Source organism: Dromiciops gliroides, chromosome 2 (assembly GCF_019393635.1).
Source record: "Dromiciops gliroides isolate mDroGli1 chromosome 2, mDroGli1.pri, whole genome shotgun sequence".
NCBI lineage: Eukaryota > Metazoa > Chordata > Mammalia > Microbiotheria > Microbiotheriidae > Dromiciops > Dromiciops gliroides.
This window is the reverse complement of record NC_057862.1, coordinates 279838036-279859661: the sequence shown is the minus strand read 5'-3', so window position 1 is coordinate 279859661 and position 21626 is coordinate 279838036. Positions and strand designations below refer to the sequence as shown.

At 41.4% G+C, this 21626-nt stretch overlaps 1 protein-coding gene across 3 annotated transcripts in view; it reads right to left on the bottom strand.

Moving 5' to 3' along the window:
• Positions 1-1409: 1409 nt before the first annotated feature.
• The window catches only part of TIFAB (TIFA inhibitor), a 99844-nt gene continuing 79627 nt past the window's right edge, over positions 1410-21626 (bottom strand). For 2 of the 3 annotated variants that reach the window (XM_043986555.1, XM_043986554.1), the window contains one exon: positions 1410-3837. In XM_043986555.1, coding sequence (XP_043842490.1) covers positions 3305-3802 — 498 coding nt within the window. In that variant the 5' untranslated portion in view covers positions 3803-3837 and the 3' untranslated portion in view covers positions 1410-3304. Of the gene's footprint in view, positions 3838-14623; positions 14736-21626 lie in introns of those variants that run through there. The other variant, XM_043986556.1, reaches the window with a different exon arrangement.

Genomic DNA, 21626 nt, shown 5'->3' with positions numbered 1-21626 from the left:
AAACACGAAAGTCATGAGCCTGTCTCCTAAAACCAAGATAATCGTCAATCTTTTATTTCCATGTAGGAGAGGAAACCACGTAGGTTATAAATAATCGAGGGCTTTAGGACATGGAATGTGGGTTACATAGGCAGGGTGGTGAATAAAGGCCACCTCTTCTTTTTTTAACTTTATTTTTAATCTATGGAATAAACCGAGTATTTCCATAACAGTACAATAAAAAAGATGATTGCACATAAAACTGCAAATCTACTATTGCACCACTTGCTATTCCTTTGATATATACAACAAAATTATCTTAAAACTTTCATCCGTTTCTTTGCTTGGGTCAGAGGGCAGGTGCCATAGCAGGGTGGGGTGGGGTGGGGTTTGTTTGGTCTGGTGAGGGTTGTTTGGCACATGAAAGCAGATTCTTGGCCTTGAAAACAATTGATCCAGCAGTCAACTTTTTAAAAATACCATCTTATTTTCAGGTTGAATCACCAAGCTGTGGCTTTCTTGCTCTGTGTGTAACCAGTGGCTCTTTAATATATTATGGAGAATGTTTGGGTCTAGAGTGGCTTCCATTACTGAATTTAGAATTTGCATATTAAGTGGGATCCAGCATGGGGTAGTAACTAGAGAACCACCCTGGAAGCCAGGAGGACCTGGGTTGAAGACCTTCCTTTCATACATAATGAATGTGTAAGACACAACCTCTCAATGTTAGCCTATAGCTAAGGCTATTAGATGCAGAGAAAGTGCTGACCTCCATTGGTAGATAGAGTTTCTTCACCTGGGAGTTCTGTATATGGGTCCAGTCTCCAAACCTGGTCTGTGTGAGATATAAACAAGCCCTGAACAGAGGACATGATATATCCAACCTTTTATATGCCTTTTCTTATCTCCCTGAGATGGTATTACCGTCCGCAAGAGCCATGTCTGTCAAAACTTTTGCAGTTGGCAAAGGGTTCCTTTAGCCTAGGACTCTAGTTGAAGTTTGCTGCATTTAAATGTCAGGTTCATTACTTGAACATTTCACCAAGGTTTTCATGCTTCACATTCCACATTAAGCAGTTCTTCTATTCCTCTAAGAATTTCTCTGTTGCCACATTGTAGGATGGAGACAAGTCCTGTGTTCCTAAAGACCATGTCAGTGTGTAATGATTGGAATGATGCCACCTGCTGGATACTTACTGTAGAAGAGTTCTGCCCATGAAGCGAAGGTCTTTGAGGGCAAGACCAGGAGTCTTTTCTTTGGCGGGAGGAAGTGACGCGGACTAGTGGGAGGAGGAAGGAAGAGACTGGCGCTGACTCTGGGGCTCTTGCCTGAGGACGCTGGCGGAGAAGGGAGCTAGAAATGTGCTCTCCCTTTAATAGATAGGAATCTAGGCCTTTCTCTCTCTCTTTACCAAATTCTTATTCTCCTTAATAAATGCTTAAAAGTCTAACTCTTGCTAAAGCTTGTAATTGATTGGCGACCACTCATTAGATATTTTAGACAGACTAGCTAGAATTTTAGCCCTTAACAAGTGGATGGTGTACTCTCACAAGTCCTCCCGAGCTGGAAACACTTCAGGATGGGCTTCAGGTTGAACTGGATGATTGTCATTCAAGATCCAACCTAGCTCAGTTTAGAAAGACTCACAGAAAGAAGCCTGACCATACATAGCACGATAAACTTTTTGGGCCACAGCAACTTATAAAATTGTCTATTAGTTTCTTCCATGCATGAAAATTACTCTGTATTCATTTTGCATATATCTTATATTGTTTTCCCCAGTACAATGTAAGGTCTTGAAGGGTGGGACTTGGTTTTGCCTTTCTGTCCTTAAGTCCTAGTCTATAGTAAATAGTAAATAAGCATTTATTAAGCACCTATTATGTATCAGACACTGTGTTAAGCACAAAAAATTCAAAAGCCAGTCCCTGCTCTTCAGGGAGCTCAGTAAAAGTAAACCACTTGGGGCAGCTAGGTGGCGCAGTGGATAGAATACCGGCCCTGGATTCAGGAGGACCTGAGTTCAAATCCGGCCTCAGACACTTGACACTTACTAGCTGTGTGACCCTGGGCAAGTCACTTAACCCTCATTGCCCCACAAAAAACCAAAACAAAACAAAACAAAAAAGTAAACCACGTTTGCATAGAGATGCTTAATAAATACTTATCATATAAATGATGGAAAGGTTGAGCTAAATGGCTTCTGAAGTCCACTTGGACTTTAAGATTCCTTGATTTTGTTTCTAATTGAGATCACTCACTGTCTTGTTTAAGGTGACCTTGGGCAGGTCATTAGCCCTTTCAGACCTTAGTTTCCTCATCTGTAAAATGAACGAGTTAGAAGACATGACTTTTGATTTGTCTTCTAGCTCCAGAATCATGAACCTTTGATTTCTGTCTCTGGCTTTTCAAAGGGAGAAATATAGATATGAAAAGTCATCTATTACTGAAACTAAGAGGGAGAAGATTTAGTCTAACTCCCTCATTTAGATGAAAGAACTGAGGGGTCATACCCAAGGTCAGAGGGAGTTGGCTGCAATAAGAACTAGAGAGGTCAGGTCCCCTGATTCCTTGTGCAGGGTTCTGTCTACTACGCTAGAATCAGTCTCTTCCATTACACTTAATGCCTTTTTTATTTCATTTCCCTTTCTCTGGATGATAACACAGAGGTACATTTGATGCAGTTGAAGAGCAGAAAATTCTATTAAATATGCCTACTTAATGAAATACATATATTTTTATTAAATACAGACTTTCATAAGCCTTAAGTGCGTATGAGGATTTAAAAGTCATAGGTAACTTCATATCACCACAAACATAATTGCTACATATGTTGGTACATTCCTTCAGTAACTTAAATCTACCACACTGGAGACAGAACACAAAATTAACAACATAAAATAACCCACATTTAAGCAAGAGGGTGATATAGGGGGGAAAAATCAAACACCATATATGAAGACATGCTTACACATAGTTTCCCCCATCTTGGAGGCCCCACAGGGCCTTTAAAAATATATGAGGTTATACAGTTACCTTCCATAGATGTAACCATTTAAGACATTTTATTCCTTCTAGAATTAGCTCATTATTAGAGCTGGGCCAGCAGGCCATGCCGTGTTAGACTCTAGGGAACTCGTTTTAATATCTTAAGTTCTTTTAATCAGCAAGGGAGTTCTTTTCACCCAGTGGGCTAGTGAAACTTACTGTCCTAAAACTCCCTTGTGGGCTATATTTCTGTTTCTCCTCCTTGTCCAGCTCTACTGGGGGAAAGGTTGTCTTGAGATACTAAAGATTCAAGTCAAAACTCCACAAATACTGGAATTAATTCAACTCCCTGGTCTCCTGTGGGAGCTCTGGGTCCTCTTGGATGGCTTCAAACTCATCCGTCTCTTCTGCCTTTGCCCTGTAAATCAGGGGTGAGCCACTGAAATGGATACAGCAGGCAAACTTCTCTAGAGAAGCACCGCCCTCAATATGAATAACCATCTGGACTCCAGAAAATATGACCTTGCTAACTACCATCAGTGGGACTTGCTCCAGGTATTTCAAGGTCTGTCCATTCACCCACACACTGCCACTTCTGCTCAGGATCTTCAGACAGAATGTCAGGCAGCCATTTCCCTTCTCCAGATAGGGCTCCAGGGATATATGGTGGCGAGAGATGCCAGGAAGCCCAAATTTGAGATGGGCATTCTGGCCTCTCCCGATGACTAGATGGGTAGTGTCGTGCTCCAGGTGATGAGGGATGTCTCCAAAGATCCCTTTGTCTTGGTTAGGGTGATAGAGGAATATCTGAAGCACAGTCATTGATCTCTCCATGTACGTACAGAAGAAGCTGAGACCCTGGAATGAGCCTGAAAGGACATAGGAATATGGATTTGAGTAAGTGGATTGATGCATTCTTGTCCCCCAGACTTGCTTGTGTGTGTGTGTGTGTGTGTGTGTGTGTGTGTGTGTATGTATGTATGTATATGTGTGTATGTTTTAGGAAGAAATACATAGGCCTATACACTTCAGATGTTCTTGAAGTGGTCTCCTATAACTGCTTCAAGTGTCATCAAACAAAATTCAACTGAACTAGGAGGCAGCTAGGTGGTGGGGGGAGCTTGGTGGCTCAGTGGATAAAGCACTGGCCCTAGATTCAGGAGAAGCTGAGTTCAAATTTAACCTCAGACACTTGACACTTACCAGCTGTATGACCCTGGGAAAGTCACTTAACTCTCATTGCCCCGCTAATAATAATAATAATAATAATAATAATAAACAATAATAATTCAACTGAACTATTTCATTGTCCACAAACAACATAAGCCTGCTTAATTTAATTCAATTCATTAAAAAATTTTTATTATTTATTTGTTTGTTTATTTTGTGGGGCAGTGAGTGTTAAGTGACTTGCCCAAGTTCACACAGTCAATTCAACAAATAATTATTAGGCTCCCACTATGTGCCACGCACTGATTCAGTTGTTGAGAGAAAAAGAAAAAAAATATGATTCAGTGCCTGCCCTCACTAAGATTATATTCTACTAGTGAAAATGCAACATGTACAGTAATAAAGGTAAAGAGGAAGGTGTAAATAAATGGCAGTAGTCGTCAGAAAAGACTTGGCACTTGAGCTGTGCTTTGAATAAAACCAGGGATTCTCTAAGACCAAGTCAATGTTAGAACAGAAGCTAGTACATAGGCTTATAGGACTTAGAGTCAGTAATAAAGTTAGAGATCACTGGTTCAACACCTTCATTTTACAGGTGAGAAAACTCAGGCCCAGAAAGTAAAACCAGGTTCTCAAACTTCAGATCTTTTAGTAAGACCAAAAGCTTTCACGCTGGCCTTGGGGTACCAAGGAAAGGCAAAGGACCCCTCAGCTCTAATCCCTGTTGTGCTATTAAGTTACCTGGTGACTTTGGGCAAATCACTGAACTCTTATCCCTGCTGGCCTAACTTCTTAGGGCTGCTAAGATAGAATGATTGGCTCAATGACAAAAAAGCTGAAGAAGAAGACCCCTCAGGCTAGGTGATGGTATATTTTGCTTTTTAGACTTAGATAAGTTTTCAGATGTATTGTTCTTCTGCCCTACCTATAGGCAACCAGGTGACACAATAGATAGAGCACTGGATTTGGAGTCAGGAAGATCTGAGTTCAAATATAGCCTTAGACACATACTAGCTGTGTGATCCTGGGCAAGTCAATTTACTTCTACTTGCCTCAGTTTCCTCGACTGAAAATGGAGTTAATAATAGCATGTATGTCCCAGGAGTATCATAGGATCAAATGATCTAATATTTGTAAAGCACTTAGTATGGTTCCTGGCACAGAGTAGGTGTTTAATAAATGCTTATTCCCTTTCTTCTTTCATGGGTCTTTAGTTGAAGTCACAAGTTGAAAACTTTCCAGCCCATAGAGTGATGGTAAAGAAGGTGAAGAGTCTTACTGTGTTCTTGATTTACAATATTGTCAGCCAGACGTTTCAAGTTTCAGTAACTTTCACTGAGAATGATGTGATGCTGATGTAAGGGGCTAAAATTCTAGCTAAACTATCTAAAATCTAATGAGTGGTCGCCAATAAATTATAAGCTTTAGCAAGAGTATTTAAATGTTTAAGTTAAAGAGCATTAGGATCAGAGAGAAAGGTAAAAATCTAACTATTACTAAGAGACCCTATCATCCGACCCACCATGGCAAGGTCAGGAACCAAAAGAGCCAGCACCCCTCCCCTAGCGTCCGCTTCTTACTTCTCGTCCTCCTCCCAGAAATGGGAGGCTCCTCAAGTTGATTGGTTGGTAGCCTTGATAGACAGTACCCACGAGCAAACGTCATTTCCTGACGCTAAGGACCTTGACCACATGGCTTGCCCTGTGGCTCCTCATGGCGGAGCTTTGCTACAGTAAGTCTCCAGCAGGTGGCGTCATTCCAATAGTTACACTGAGACTGAGCAAAACCATCTATTCTAGAAGATGTTTGAGGTCTTCAATATTCACATGATTTTAGTATTACAAAGGACCTCAAGGTCATTTAACTTCCTCGTGTACATCTTCACTGAGAAGGAGCTTAGTCCCTCCAGGGTAGCCCATTCCAGTTAGGATAGCTCTGGGAAACTGAACTAACATCTGCCTTTGTTTGAAATGTCTACTTGTTGCTTCTAGTTCTATCCTCTAAGAGAAGGTGAAACAAGGCTAATCTTTCATATTATATCCCTTTGAATGCTTGAAGACAGATTACATCCCCCCTAAGATCCCTCTTCTCTAGCTAACCATTCCTAGTTATTTTGACAATGTTCTATGATTTCCAGCCTTCTTAGTATCGTGATGACCCTCTTTCAGAGATACTCAAGCTTGGTCACGCCCTTCCTAAAATATGGTGCCCAAGAATTGAACTGCAGATGTGGTCTGGCTGGAGCAGAGAATAGCAAAACTATCATCTCCTTTGGCTCAACATCATATGAGCTTTTCTGGCTGCCAGATTACTATTTCAATAGTTTGCTAGAATCCCCAGCCTACTTTCACAAGAGTTGTTGTCTAGCCATGCCTTCTCTAATCCTGTATCTGTGCCATTGATGGCAAAGATGAAACGTAAGTGTGGGACATTCATCCCTATATCTTATTAGATTCAGTCCAGGACTTTAGCCCATCAAGATCTTTTTGCATCTAGACTTTGTCATCCAGCATATTTCCCTTCCAACTTTCTTTCACCCACAGGTTTGATAATCACACTAGCTTCAACCAAAATCACTGGTAAAACTATATGTTGATAAGGCTCTAAGGTGCCTTGGAAAGCACTGATTTCTATAAGCCCTAGAACATGAGACTTGCTAGTAACAGAAAAGCTGGAAGCTGGGTCTCTAGATCTTTCTTAATTCCAGGGCAATCTCCATTGACCAGTTGCCCTTTGACCTCTCTGAGTCTTCTTTGATCTCTAGATTGCCAAAAGTGTTGTCAGCATAAGAAAAGGTTTCCCTCAAGACATAAGGTTCCGGGGTAGCTAGGTGGCACAGTGGATAGAGTACCTGCCCTGGAGTCAGGAAGGCCTGAGTTCAAATCTGGCCTCAGACACTTAACACTTACTAGCTGTGTGACCCTGGGCAAGTCACTTAACCCCAATTGCCTCACAAAAAAAAAGAAAGAAAGAAAGAAAGAAAGAAAGAAAGAAAGAAAGAAAGAAAGAAAGAAAGAAAGAAAGAAAGAAAAAAAAAGACATAAGGTTCTCCTGCCCCTAACACCTAACTACTTCTCTTTCTGATTCACAGTTTTCTTTTTCTTTCCTGGCCACCAGATCCCCAAGTCTCTTTCTGTGACAAGCCTAGGGTGTAGGCTCCATCAGGCCTTTTCCTCCTGGTCATCCTAGGAATGGGTCACATGGGGAGAAGAGTATGGGACTTTCGTGATTTCCACTGATACCTGCCCTGGGCACTGTTTCCAGAAATGATACAGGGACAGAAAATGGAAGAATTTTTGGTCCAAATCCTGCCTCAGATATCCCCTACCTCTGTGACTCTGAGGAAGTCACCTAACCTCTTGGACCTCACTTTCCTTACCTGTAAAATGAGGGGTTAGAATAGATGACCCCAAAGGTTAACCATACTTTCTTCCTCTAGATGAAACCTCAAGGCTTAAATTGGCTGCCTCTCAGAAGGTCACAGGATACTAGGATCTCATCTCTAAAGCTAGAAGGGACATTAGGAATCATCTCGTCTGACCTGCTCATTTTATAGGTGAGGAAACAAAGAGATGAAGTGATTGCCCCAGATCTCCAATCCCAAACCTAGAACTCTTGAAGCTTGCTGCTACTGGTGGGAGACACCAGGTGTTGTTAGATATTTCTACATTCATCCATATTCATGTCAGAGGCTTCATAAAAATGAATGAATGAATGAGTGAACTAATGAGACCAATGAGCCCTACAAATAGCAGACATGGCTTCCTCCATGTTCCTGATTCAGTTACAAGCCTAAAGCTTCCTTTCTCATCTCTCTTTCTGTAGCTAAGGATGAAGCTATTAGAGGAAGGGAGAGGCTGGCCACGATTGGTTGTTACTGTTCGGTTGTGTCAGACTCTCTGACTCATTTGGGGTTTTCTTGACAAAGATACTGGAGTGGTTTGACAATTCCTTCTCCAGCTCATTTCCCAGATGAGGAAACTGAGACAAACAGGGTCATATTCCAGGTTCATTATCAGGCTTCTATTTATTCACTCCCTTGTGTTCACTATGCTTATATTCCCCCTAATGTTCATCTCTACTTGTTGAAATTCTACTCATTCTTATAACCTGAGTTCTAATGTCACCTCTCCCATGAAATCTTCCCTAACACCTACAGGTATCTATCTCCATCTAAACTTCCATATTCCTATGTCTAGTCTTCTCTCATCCTGCCTTATGTTATCATTATTTGCATATGTGTTATATTGTACCATTTATAATATATTATTTATTATAATGTATTTGCATTACTAGTGTGCTATAATATTTTGCTAATAATATATCAGTTATCAGTATTCATCATTAATAATACCATTAATGTATTATATTATTTGCATATTTTCAGTATTTGCACCTTCTCTCCCCCGATAGAAGTTAAACTCTCTAAAGACAGATCTTTGTATTCCCTGGGCTCTACACATGGGAGACTAATAAATGTTTGTAGAAGTAATTAGTGAATTAATTATTAAACAGGCAATCTTGAATGGTGGAAAAAATACTAGATTTCCAATCAAGAGATAAAGGTTCCAATTTCAGTACTGCTACTTGTTGGCTGTATGTCACTAAACCTTTCAGGGTCTTAGTTTTTTTTTTCACCAGTAGAGGCATCTGGGTAGTTCACTGGGCCTGGAATCAGGAAAACTTCAGTTCAAATCTTGCCTCAGACTTTTACTAGCTGTGTGATCCTGGACAAGTCACTTAACTTCTGTTTCCTTTAGTTTCCTCAGCGGTAAAATAGGGTCGTTGTGAGAATCACGTGATATATTTGCACCTAGTAGGTGCTTAATAAATACTTGTTTCCTTCCTTCCAACACTTCAGTGAAAGTGGTACTTCATAGATGACCCTAAACTTGTCTCCTGCTTTCCTGCCATGGTGCTATTGCTCATGGTATTTTTTACATTCCAGATGTGAGCAGTGCTTACTCCTCCCTAAACTCAAGTAGTCTGAAGTTTGTTTAAGTGATTGAATTTTCTGATGAAAATCTGGTTCAACTCCACAAACATTTCTTAAGCACCTGGCTGTGCTGGGTGTGGTAAAAAGGAAAACATGGCTGGTGGAGACCAATGGGCCTTATCTCATATCACTCAGATGTCTTCCCCTACTATCTCACATAAAGAGGTGGCCTTTTGCTTTGTTAAGACAAGCAAGCTCTAGGAAGCTGGGTGGTACAGTGGAGAGAATGATAGACCTGAGGTCTGGAAGACTTGAGTTCGAATCTGATATCACTTATCAGATGCATGTTTCTGGGCAAGTCTTTATTTGCCTCAGTTTCTTCAACTATAAAATGGAGAGACAGGGATGTTGAGAGGATAAAGTGAATTGATATTTTTAAAGTGCTTTGCAAACCTTAAAGCGATGTATAAATGCTATTATTATTAAGACAAACCTCTCTACATGTACCCTTAATCTTATTCTATCTTGAATTCTCCAATAGGTTGCCCCCTCTATCATTCTCCACTCTCTCATTAATCTTGAGTCTCTCTCTGTATACTGATGTTTCCCAGTTGACTACAAACATGCCCATGTCTCCCACACCCTTACAAAAACCTCATTTGACAGGCAGCTAGGTTTATGCTTAGAACACCGGCCCTGGATTCAGGAGGACCTGAGTTCAAATCCGGCCTCAGACACTTAACACTTACAAGCTGTGTGACCCTGGGCAAGTCACTTAACCCCAGTTGCCTCGCCAAAACAAACAAACAAACAAACAAATAAATAAATAAAACCTCATTTGACCTAAATATCCCTGCTAGCTATTGCCCAATAATTCTCCTCCCCTTCATGGTTAAACTCTTTGAGGAAGTTATCTACATTAAATTCCTCTCCTTTTCCTCTCTTTTTAACTCTTTTCAGTTTTTCTTACCTCATCATTCAATTGAAACTGCTCTCTCTAAAACTCCCAGTCATCTCTTAATCTCCAAACCCAATTGTCTTTTCTCAATCCTCTTCATTCTTGACCACTCTGCCTCCTCTGACAATTAGTTTCCATCTTCTCTCATCTCTAGGCTTCTGTGATATAGCTCTTTCCTGGTTTTCCTCCTACCTGTCTGATTGCTCCTTCCTAGACTCCTTTGCTGGATCTTCCCCATTAACCATGGGCATCCCCAAAGTCCCTGTTCTTGGCCCTCTTTTCTTCTTCCTCTATTCTATTCCACTTAGTGCTATCATTAGCTCCCATAGGCTCAATTATCACTATGCTAAGATTCTCAGATCTACTTATCCAGCCTTAACCTCTCTTCTAACCTCTAGTTTCACATCTCCAACTGCTACTGGACCTACCAAACTGGATAGCTTGTAGACATCCCAAACTCAACACATCCAAAACTGAAGTCATTATCTTTCTCCCTAAAACCTTCCCCTCTTTCTAGGTTTTCTATTACCATTGATGGCACCACCATATTCCTAGTCATCCATGCTCAAAATTTCAGTGTCATCTTCAACTCCTCATTTTTACCCCCATATCTAATCTGTGGCCAAGTCCTATAATTTTAATCTATACCATGTCTCATATACGTCCCCTTCTCCCCTCTAAAACACAAGCTGTTAGAATTTTGTGTCTGGATCATTTCAATTGTCTTCTGGTTGGTCTCCCTGCCTTGAGTATCTGCTCACTCCAGCTGCCCAAGTGATCTTCCCAAAGCAAAGATCGGACAACTTTTCGTTTCTACTGAGCAAACCTCAAAAGTTTCCTATTACTTCTAGGATTGGACATAAAGTTTGCTGTTTGACTTTTGTTCATAACCTGTTCCTATCTTTCCAGTCTTCTTAGATTTTATTCCCTTCCCCATACTCTATGATCCAGTAACAGTGGCTTCCCTGTTGTTCCTTGAACATGACACTGTATCATCTGGCCTTTCATTGGAAGTGCTTCATGCCTGAAATGCTCTTTCTCATCAGCTACTTAGCCTTTCTTTTTCTTTTTTTTCTTTCTCCCCCAACCTTTTTTTTTTTTTTTTTGCAAGGCAATGAGGGTTAAGTGACTTGCCCAGGGTCACACAGCTAGTAAATGTCAAGTGTCTGAGGTCGAATTTGAACTCAGGTCCTCCTGAATCCAGGGCTGGTGCTCTATCCACTGCACCACCTAGCTGTCCCAGCTACTTAGCCTTGAATGCTCTCTATTCTCAGCTACAACAGACTTTCATGGCTTCTTTCAAGTCTCAGTGCAAACCCTACCTTTTTCTAGAGGCATTTCCTTGTCCCCATCAGTGCTACTGGCTTGCCCCTGAGATCACCTCCGCTTGCTCCTATTTGCCCATTTTCCCTCCTTTAAAATGTGAGCTCCTTGGGGCAGCTAGGTGATACAATGGATAGAGCACCGGCCCTGGAGTCAGGAGGACCTGAGTTCAAATCCGGCCTCAGACACTTACTAGCTGTGTGACCCTGGGCAAGTCACTTAACCCCAGTCACCTCACCAAATAAATAAATCAATAGATAGATAAATAAATAAGTGAATGAATGAATGAATGAATAAATAAATAAATAAATAAATAAATAAAAATTTTAAAAATTAAAAATAAAATGTGAGCTTCTTGATGAGAGATGGGTAGGGACTGGTTTTGCCTTTATATTCTTGGTGTTTAGCACAGTGCCTGCCCGGCCTGTAGTAAGTACTGAATAAATGCTTGTTGACTTGGCTATATTTAGTGAGCTAGCAAAAAGATCTCTTTGTTTCAATGCTATTGTCTGAAGATCTTTCTAAAATCTAAGTCCCCTTTTCTTACTTTAGTTGATGAAGTTTGCTGATGTGTACAGACCTTTTTTCATGCTCAGAAGGATACAGGTGATGATCTCTGCTCTTATGTTCCTTTGTAGAAAGTGTATTTCTAGGAAGAGTTGGAAAGGACTTTAGAGATAATTTGGGGGGGCAGATAGGTGGCACATTAGATAAAAGCACCAGCCCTGGATTCAGGAGGACCTAAGTTCAAATCCAACCTCAGACATTTGACACTTACTACTGTGTGACCCTAGGCAAAAAAGAAATAAAAGGAAAAAACAAAAGAAATAGAGATAATTTGGTCCAACTCCTTTACTTGACAAATGAGGAAGCAGGAGATCCAGAAGTTCAGTGACTTGTGTAAGGATATACAAGAAATAAGTTGTAGAGGCAAGATATGAACCCAGCTCCTCTAACTCATATCCAGTGTTCCTAGATATACTAACCCTCAGATTTCTTTTTTAAAACAAACAAAAAACTAGTTAATATCAATCTGCTTCCTTGCACTTTGGCCCAGTCTCTTCAAAGAACAGTACATGAATAAAACGAATTATCTGAGCATAATGATGATAAACCTGGGAAGGCAAATACATTAGACAATGCAGAGAGGATTCAAAAAGATTATGACAGGCTAGAACAGTGGGTTAAACTGGAAAAAAAAAAAAGAAAGTCAATAGGGCATGAATGCAAAAGTCCACAATTTGGGTTGAAAAAGTCAACTGAACAAGTAGGAGGAAGCTTGGTATGATGGAAAGAGCCCTGGGTTTGACAGCAGATGGCCAGTGTTCAATTTCCAGTGCTGCCAGGATCAGAGGCCCTTATTTCCTCATCTGTAAAAGGAAGGGCTTGAATTAGGTGGCCTCTTTTCCAGCTCTAAATCTATGATCCTATACTGATAAGTTTTAGATAGTGTCCAGATATAGGCAAATAGGAAGGTGAAGAGCCTTTAGTTTAGGCCACATGAAGATTGGTTAAAGGAATTGGTTAGAGAAGAAAGTCTTGGGGGGACACATTTGTTTTTAAATATTTTTAAAGTCACTGGACTTGTGGAAGAGGGAGCAAATTAATTGTTCCTGGCCACAAAGGGCAAAAGTAGAAGTAAGGGATGGAAGATGCCCAGAGTCAAATTTAATCCTGGCATAAGGAAAATACTTCCTAAAAATCAGAGCATTCCCAAAGTAGACTGTACTGCCTGAATAGGTAGCATGTTTCTCCTTCCTGGAGGTTTTCAAGCAAAGGTCAGATTACTGGCCTTTATCAAAATGATTAATTAATTAAAATTACAGATTACTAACTATACTTGTTTAGAAGAAATTATTATTTGGGTATGGCTTCAGTCGGACAGTAAACAGACATTTATTCAGTATTTACTGTGAGGATACAAGGAAAGTCAAAAACATTCACTGCCCTCAAGAAGCTCACATTTTAATGGAGAGACAATAAATACATAAAAAGGTACATAAAAATGGATACAAGATAGTCTCAGAGTAAAAGTCACTAGTAGCTAGGGGACCAGGAAAGGCCTCTGACAGAAGGTGGGATTGTAGCTGAGTCTTGAAGGAAGTGAGAAAAACTTCGGGGCAGAGTTGAGGAGGGAGAACATCCCAGGAATGGGGAATAGTCAGAGACAGGAGATCCTGTGCAAGGAATAGCAGGTGGGCCAAAGTGTGAGAAGACTGAAAAAGTAGGAGACAGGTTGTGAAGAGTTTGAATGCCAGACCAAGGATTTCATAGTCAATGCTGGAGGTAATTGGGAGCCACTAGAGTCTATTGATAGGAGGAGGATGTGATCAGATCTGCACTTTATTCTTCTTGTGGTTTTTTTCTGCCCTTTTTTTTTGGGGGGGGGCAGGGCAATGAGAGTTAAGTGACTTGCCCAGGGTCACACAAGTGTCAAGTGTCTGAGGCCGGATTTACACTCAGGTCCTCCTGAATCCAGGGCCGGTGCTTTATCCACTGCACCACCTGGCTGCCCCCAGTTCTGCACTTTAATAAAACCACTTTGGCCACTGAGGCAGAGACTGGACTGGAACGGATCTGCTTAACTCTGTAGCCCCGCCTTCACTAATTAGTGGACAAAATATATTACATCAAGATTTCCTTTTAAAAATAATAATTGGAATGATAATAACCCCTCATATATATCAAGCATCTTACAATTTTCAAAGCATCGTCTTATCCATGCTTCATTTTGCCTTTGCAACATCTCTGTGAGGTAAGCCTGATTAAGTTATTGCTAGTATGACGTGTGTGAGTTATTATGAGACATAGCTAATCTGTCACCACCTAGGTCAGTCACCTCTGGACAACTGCAACCCATCAATGAATGTCCTTCATAAACTGTAGTTCCTAGAACTGAACACAATACCCCAGATGTGACCAGACCAAGGTAGAGGACAGGGACCCCTTACTTTCCTAGCATTACATAAGCCAGCCAATGTCACCCTTCTTCCCCACGTTTTTGGCCACTGAAACATCATATTGCTTCATATTTAGCCTGCAGCTCAGTCATACCCCCCCCCATGCACACACTCATACTCCAATTTTTTTTCAAACAAACATCTGGGAGTCTCATTAAGACAAGAAGACACAATGTTGAGATCTCTGTTTCTAAATGTGTTTCAGCAAATAAAGAAACACACATCTGAGTTAAAAACAGGTCTTTCAGATTAGATGCTACCTATCTTTCTAGAACCTGGTCCCAGGCCAGTGCATTGACTTAGCTTACCTTACTGTCAAAGCCACATCTAGGACTTCAAAGTCCCTGACTAGAAGCAGGAGTTGATCTCTGGTCTCTGTTGTCTTTGGCTTCCTGGGCCCTTGAAACTCATTGAGCAGAGTCTCTCACTCACTGCTCTCTTCTAGTTTCCCTTGAGGAAAGAGAGTTTAAATTAACCTCCCCTCCCATCCTTTGCAGAAGTGCAACTATATTTTTGGTAAGATTGGGAAATTCCTGCAAGGACTTCATAGAAGGGTATCAAATCTGCTGTTTCAGCTGGTCCCTAGATTTGAAAGTTTGGCAGTGCCATGGAGGGATATTTCTTTATGTGGCTAGCACTGTCCATATCTTGACTGCTTCATCTCTAAAGGCCTAGAGAATTGGGGAAAGAACTTCAGAAAATGGATCCAAGTTGTAAAGTAAACAAAAGGTTTGTTTTTGTAGCTTCCTCCCTCAGTTATCCTTATTTTGGACAGCATCCCCTATGTTCTGGCCTAATCCCTTTTCTCCCTTCCAACATATACCCATTCTGTGTCCTATTGCCTTAGTTCACTGATCACAACTAATATAAAAATCAGTCAATGCCCTTCTTGAGTAATGTATGTTTTGATAGTGGCCTCTGAAACAACAACAACAACAACAGTAATAATAATAATAATTATAATAATAAAGCTAACATTTATATAGCACTTACAATATGCCAGGCATTGTGCTAAGTGCTTTACAACTATTATTTCATCTGTTCCTCACCACAATCCTGAGAGGTAGATTAGGTACAACCCATTTTACAAATGAGGAAACTGAGGCAAACAGAAGTTAAGGGACTGCTCCAGGGTAGCACAGCTACTAAGAGTCTGAGGTCAGATCTGAACTCAGATCTTCCCAACTCTAGGCCCAGCACTCTATCCCACTGTTCCACCTAACTGCTCTTCTGGGAACGGTATTCTTTTTTTTTTTAATTGTTATTTTAAAATTTTTTTTTAAATTGTTTTTGTGTGTGTGTGTGTGTGGGTTGGGTTTTTTTGTTTTTTTTTTGCAGGCAATGGGGGTTAAGTGACTTGCCCAGGGTCACACAGCTAGTAAGTGTCAAGTGTCTGAGGCTGGATTTGAACCCAGGTACTCCTGAATCCAGGGCCAGTGCTCTATCCACAGCATCACCTAGCCACCCCTGGGAACAGTATTCTTAAAGGAATAATTCTATTTGTCTATTTCAGGCCTGTAGTTGACACATGGGAAAGATCTGGGGTCAGTTTTTCATTGTCCATAAGTCCCATGATCCACAGCCCTTACTTTAAGCCCCCTGACTGTGCCAGCCCCTGCTGATCTTCCTCTCCTCTGAACTCCTTTGAGGCAGCATGGCCTGTATACAGGTAGGCCTGTCCCTGGACAGTCATGAGAACTAGCCAGATGTATACTGTGTTACTGACGAGTCAGACACAGATGCAAATTGATACTGGAGCTTCACCCCAGAAGCTTGTTGGACTGGCTTTTCTGTTTGCCCTCTGCTGTGAGGTCCCTGAGTTGAGGGGCTGAGTCAGTCTCTGCACTGTTTCAAGCCCAGACTCTGAACTTCCCCAGGGACAGGGCCTGCAACTGCTCTTCCTCTGTCTTCTCCCAGACTAAGAGCTCCCACAAGGACAAGGACTTTGCCCCTTCCTCTGTTTGTCCCACAGCCTAGCCAAACACAGGGCTGGGCCCGCAGCAATCATTCAGGAAAGACTTGTTGCTTTGAATCAGCTGAGCATCAGCCAAGATCCAGCCTCCTGACAACAGATCTGGAAGAATATTTTACTTCTTTCCTAATCAGTGCACATTCCTCAGCCTCACAAAACTGCCTGCCTTTCCATCCCACCTGACTGCCTCTAAGGCATACTCAGGAACTGTTGATTTGGGAGCAAGTTAGATCTGACAACCTTGGAGCACAGAGGAGGTAGGCCCAGGAAACCTGTTCTTGATGGCCCAAGGGTAAGGATGGGTCATTAGCTTCTGATTTTTTTTAACTACCTAAGCCCCAGTTTGTTCTGGGTCAGAGGTCCCATCCAGGTCTCAGCCCCTTCTTTGATGAGAGGCACAAAACTTATAAGGAGGATGACCCAGTCAGAGACGCCAGCCTGAACCCCCCAAAATGAAGTTCACGTTGTAAACCTTGTGAGGCAGAGATTTTTTTGTTCAGACTCATCTCCCCATGCCTACATAGCCTGGAATTCATCCACTTCCAAAAGGGCATGACTTTCATCAATCTGGCCTTCCACTCACCCTCTGCCCCATCTACCCATGTTCTTACTTCTAAATGACATAGATAGTTCTTTTCTGAGGTTGTCTGAGTCACCAGAAGCTTGGTTGAATCACCTACCCTTTGGAAGTGGTCAAGGGCTAGATAGTGGGACCCCATTTTATTTTGGAAATGACCTAGGCTACAAACAAAAACTATTCTCAAGAGCTCACAAAAGGCTTCTTTTGATCCAGCTCTCAGGGTTTTGGATTCCTGAAATGTATACACCAGCCAAGCCCCTGAGAGAAGTCTAGTTTGCTAGACACATACATAGTTTGAAAGATGAATCATAGAGTTTCTTTCAATGACCCAGAGTCCAATTGTGTTTGCAGAGAACTAGGACGGGGGAAGCAGAGACTGCTAAGATCAGTCGGTTCTGTGCTCAGTACAATGATGGGTAGAGGAAAGAAAGCCATAAGATGATTGATCAATTAATAAACATTTCTTTAGCACTACTATGTACTACGCACTGTGCTGGGGATGCAAAAAGAGGCAAAAGACAATTCCTGCTCTCAAGCAGTTTACAATCTAAAGGGGAAAAAACATGCAAAGAAAAATATACAAAGCAAACAATATACAGGATAAACAGAAAATAATGAAAAGAGGGAAAGCCCTGGAATTAAGAGAGGTTAGGGAAGATTTACTTGCCAATTAAGTGGAGCCCAGAAGTCATTCCAAAATTGGGTGGCTAGCTTTGCGCAGTGGCAGTATCATAGCCAAAATTGGGGGCCCAGTGACCTAGTTTATAAAAGCAGATAAGAAAGAAGCTATATTTCCATTGCCTCCTCAATTAGCAGACCCTGGGACCCCTGAGGGTAGTTGCTATTGGCAAGACTCTGTGATTAAGCAGGATCAAGTAAGTCTTATCACTGTGATTGGCATGCATGCTCTTGGGCATGCTACAGAATGAATAATCTCTGTGTGTAGTCAAGTCTGCAACTGGGGAAAGGTTAAATAAGAAGCCATAAAAAGGAAATCTTGAGGAACAATTAATAATAATAATAATAACAACAACAATAATAATAGCTAACATTTATATAGAACTTACTAGGTACCAGGCATTGTGCTACGTAAGTGCTTTATAATTATGATCTCACTTGATTCTCACAACAATCCTGGGAGGTAGGTGCAAGTACAATCCTCATTTTGCAGATGAGAAAACTGAGGCAAACAAAGGTTAAGTGACTTGCCCATGGTCACTAAGCTGATAAGTGAGCTGCATCTGAACTCAAGTCTTCCTGCCTCCAGACGTGGATACCATATCCACTATACCACTTAGCTGACCTCAGTTGAGACAGTGTAATCAGAGGTAGAATGAACCTAATCTAGTCTAATAGCTTGATTGTACAGATGAAGAGCATGAGGTCCCAAGAGGAAACATGACTTTCAAAATAAAACAACGTGGCAGTCAGGACTTGAACCTAGAGCTTGATTCCTACTCTACAGATCCTTCCATGAGGACATCCTGAGGAAGGAAAAGATGAGCCATACTCAGTATAAAGTACTCAGGGCTAGAAGTCCAGAGATCTGAGGGCTAGTCCTTCCTCTCCTGGGTGTTTTACTTTAGCCAAGTCATCTAACTTGCCTGTGCCCCAGTTTTTCCATATGTGAAATTGGTGGGGGGGATAGTAATAAAGGGGGAAGGTTGAACTAGGTCTGGTCTCTGAGATCCCTTCTAACAGTTTGACCCAGGCTTATCTCCTAGGAATATAAAAAGGCAAAAAGATGAGAACTTTGTTGAGGACTTTAATTATATCTTCATGTATTATTAGGTTTGGACATGCTCATTAACATTTCATTGAGATGACTGAAGACCTTGCCTTGATGGGGGTCTGGATCTTTATAGACCCATTCTACAAGTCCAAGATTAAGTCTTAGACTTGGGGATGATTTGACTAAATAGGATTATTGTTGCTCAGGTAATACTTTTGTATTAGGCATTTAAAAGAAGTCAGAAAGTCATGCCAAGGGCAGTTGGTCTGCCAAGGATGGTGGGAGAGCAGTAGAGCAGAGATAAGAGTGGACCTTGGTCCCTGCGTTAGCCCAAGAAGAGGATGGCAAATCACATGATTCAAGTGAGGTCAGCAGCTGGGCCCATGAGGGTTCAGTAACAACAGTCTTCTACAGTGGCTATTCCTTGTGTCCAGATGTCTGTCCTTTTGTATGGATCCTGTACAAAGGTGTGACTGATCTAGTATAGTCTGAGCCAATCAAATTATAGAGGATAGTACAGTGAAAAGAGGCCAGAAGACCAGGGCCCTTGGTACTGTCCTGGTACTGTCATTTACTAATTGTATGGCTTTGGATGAGATAGCTGATTTCTCTGTGCCTCAGTTTCCTCATTTGTAAGATGAGGTGGTTGGCTTAGATGGCTCTTGAGGTCCTGCTGAGCTCTAAATCTATGATCATAATTATAATCCATCCCCAATGCTACTCTCTCCTGGTTCTTCTCCGATGGGTCTGACCACCTCATGCTCCTTTGATTGGTCTTCATCGAGGCCAGACCTACTAACAGTGGATATCTCCCATGGGCCCTATTCTCTTCTCCCTCTATACTATTTCACTTAATGCTATCCTTAGTTCCCATGAATTCGATTATCATCTCTGTGCTAATGAGTCTCAGATCTATTTATCCAACCCTAACCTCCAGTCTCACATCTCTCACTGCCTATTGGAAATCTTTTTTTAAAATTTACCCATTGATTCATTTGTTATATTTATCGATCTATTTATTTATTTGTAACACTCTTTTTTTTTTTTTACATTGAGCTCCAAATTTTCTTCTCCCCCCAGCTCTTCCTCCACTGAGAAGGTAAGCAATTCATGTTAGCCATGTTGGGGGAAAAAAAAAAACAAGGAAAATAAGGTGAAAAAAGTATGCTTCAATCTCTGGAGGTGGATAGAATTTTTTGTCATAGGTCCTTTGGAATCGTCTTGGATCATTTTATTAAATATCTTGAATTCAATATCCTGCAGACATCTCAAACTCAACATGGACAAAACTGAACTCCCTATCTTTCCCCTAAAACCTGGCCTTCTTTCTAACTTCCCTATTACTATTTTTTTTTTGACGGGGCAATGAGAGTTAAGTGACTTGCTCAGGCTCACACAGCTAGTAAGAATCAAGTGTCTGAGGCTGGACCTGAACTCAGGTCCTCCAGAATCCAGGACTGCCTTATCCACTGCACCACCTAGCTGCCCCCTCCCTATTACTATTTTTTTTTTTGGTGAGGTAATTGGGGTTAAGTGACTTGCCTAGGGTCACACAGCTAGTGATAGTTAAGTGTCTGAGGCTGGATTTGAACTCAGGTCCTCCTGAATCCAGGGCCAGTACTCTATCCACTGTGCCACCTAGCTGCCCCCTCCCTATTACTATTGAAGGCACCACCACCCTCATAGTCACCCAGGCTCAAAATCTCAACATCATCTTCTACTCTTCACTCTCACCCATCCCTCATATCCAATTTGTTGCCAAGACCTGTTGTTTCTACCTCCACACCCTTTTTCTCATCTAACTTTGATACAAGCCCTAATGATTTCATGGCTAGGTTACTACAATAGTCTTCTGGTTGTCCTGCCTGCCTCAAGTCTTTCCCTTCTCCAATGAATCCTTTAATTAGCTATCCAATTGATCTTCCTAAGGTGCAGCTTTGACCACTCCCCCTTTCAATAAACTTCAGTGGCTCCCTATCACCCTTAGGATCAAATATAAAATCCTGCCTGTCATTCAAACCCCTTCATAATCTACCTTTCCAAGTCTCCTTACACCTAACTCGGCACCACCCCACCCCCCAACTCCCCAGTAACACTGGCTACTTTGCCCTTCCTTGACAAGACAGTTCATCTCTCAACTCCATGTCTTTTCCCTTGCTGTCCTCCATGTCTAGAATTCTCTCCTTCATCATTTTTACCATATGGTTTCTCCAGTTTTCTTCAAGTCCCAGTCAGGAAAAAAAAATATTAAGTCAGGAAAAAAACAATATTAACAATGACTACAATAATGTAAATGAAAAGAATTCTGACCTTCTGCAAAAAGCCTTTAATCCGCCTTAATGCTAGTGTCTTCCCTTTGTTAATTATCTCCAATTTAGCCCATATCTCTATCTAGCTATCCTGTTTGTACATTTTGCATATTGTTTGCATATTGTCACTCCCATTAGACTGTGACCTCCTTGAGATCAGGGACAGGTTTTTGTTTGGTTTTTGCCTTTCTTTATATAATGAGTACTTAGCACAGTGCTTCCTATGTAGTAGGGGCTTAATAAATGCTTGCTGATAGACTGGCAATGCTGAGACTTAATCACACATCCTCCACAAGGGGTAACTAGGTTCACAAGTAGCCAAGCACATTGTACCAGACCCCACCAAGAAGATTCCTTCAGTAATTTTAGTGAGATGTTAATGGGTATTTTAGTGTAGTCAAGGAGAAAGAATCTTGCCTCTGGAGTCAGAGGCTCTGAGTTCAAAATCTTTTTCTGATGCTTGCTGTGTGACACTGGTCAAGTTAACTCATCTTTCTAGGCCTCAGCTTCTTCACCTGTAAAATTAGACTTCAACTCTGTGAGTCCATTTTGTCCAGAGTATGGAACTAAACTCCCAAACCAAGGCCTCATCTTTTGGCTTTATTACTTTTGTTGGATCCCACTACCGGCAAACACTGTATGAGAAGAAGGGTAAAAAGGAAATAAGAACCAATCCAGGTGCCCTTGGCTCTCTAAGGGCAGTTTTGCAGGAAGGGAC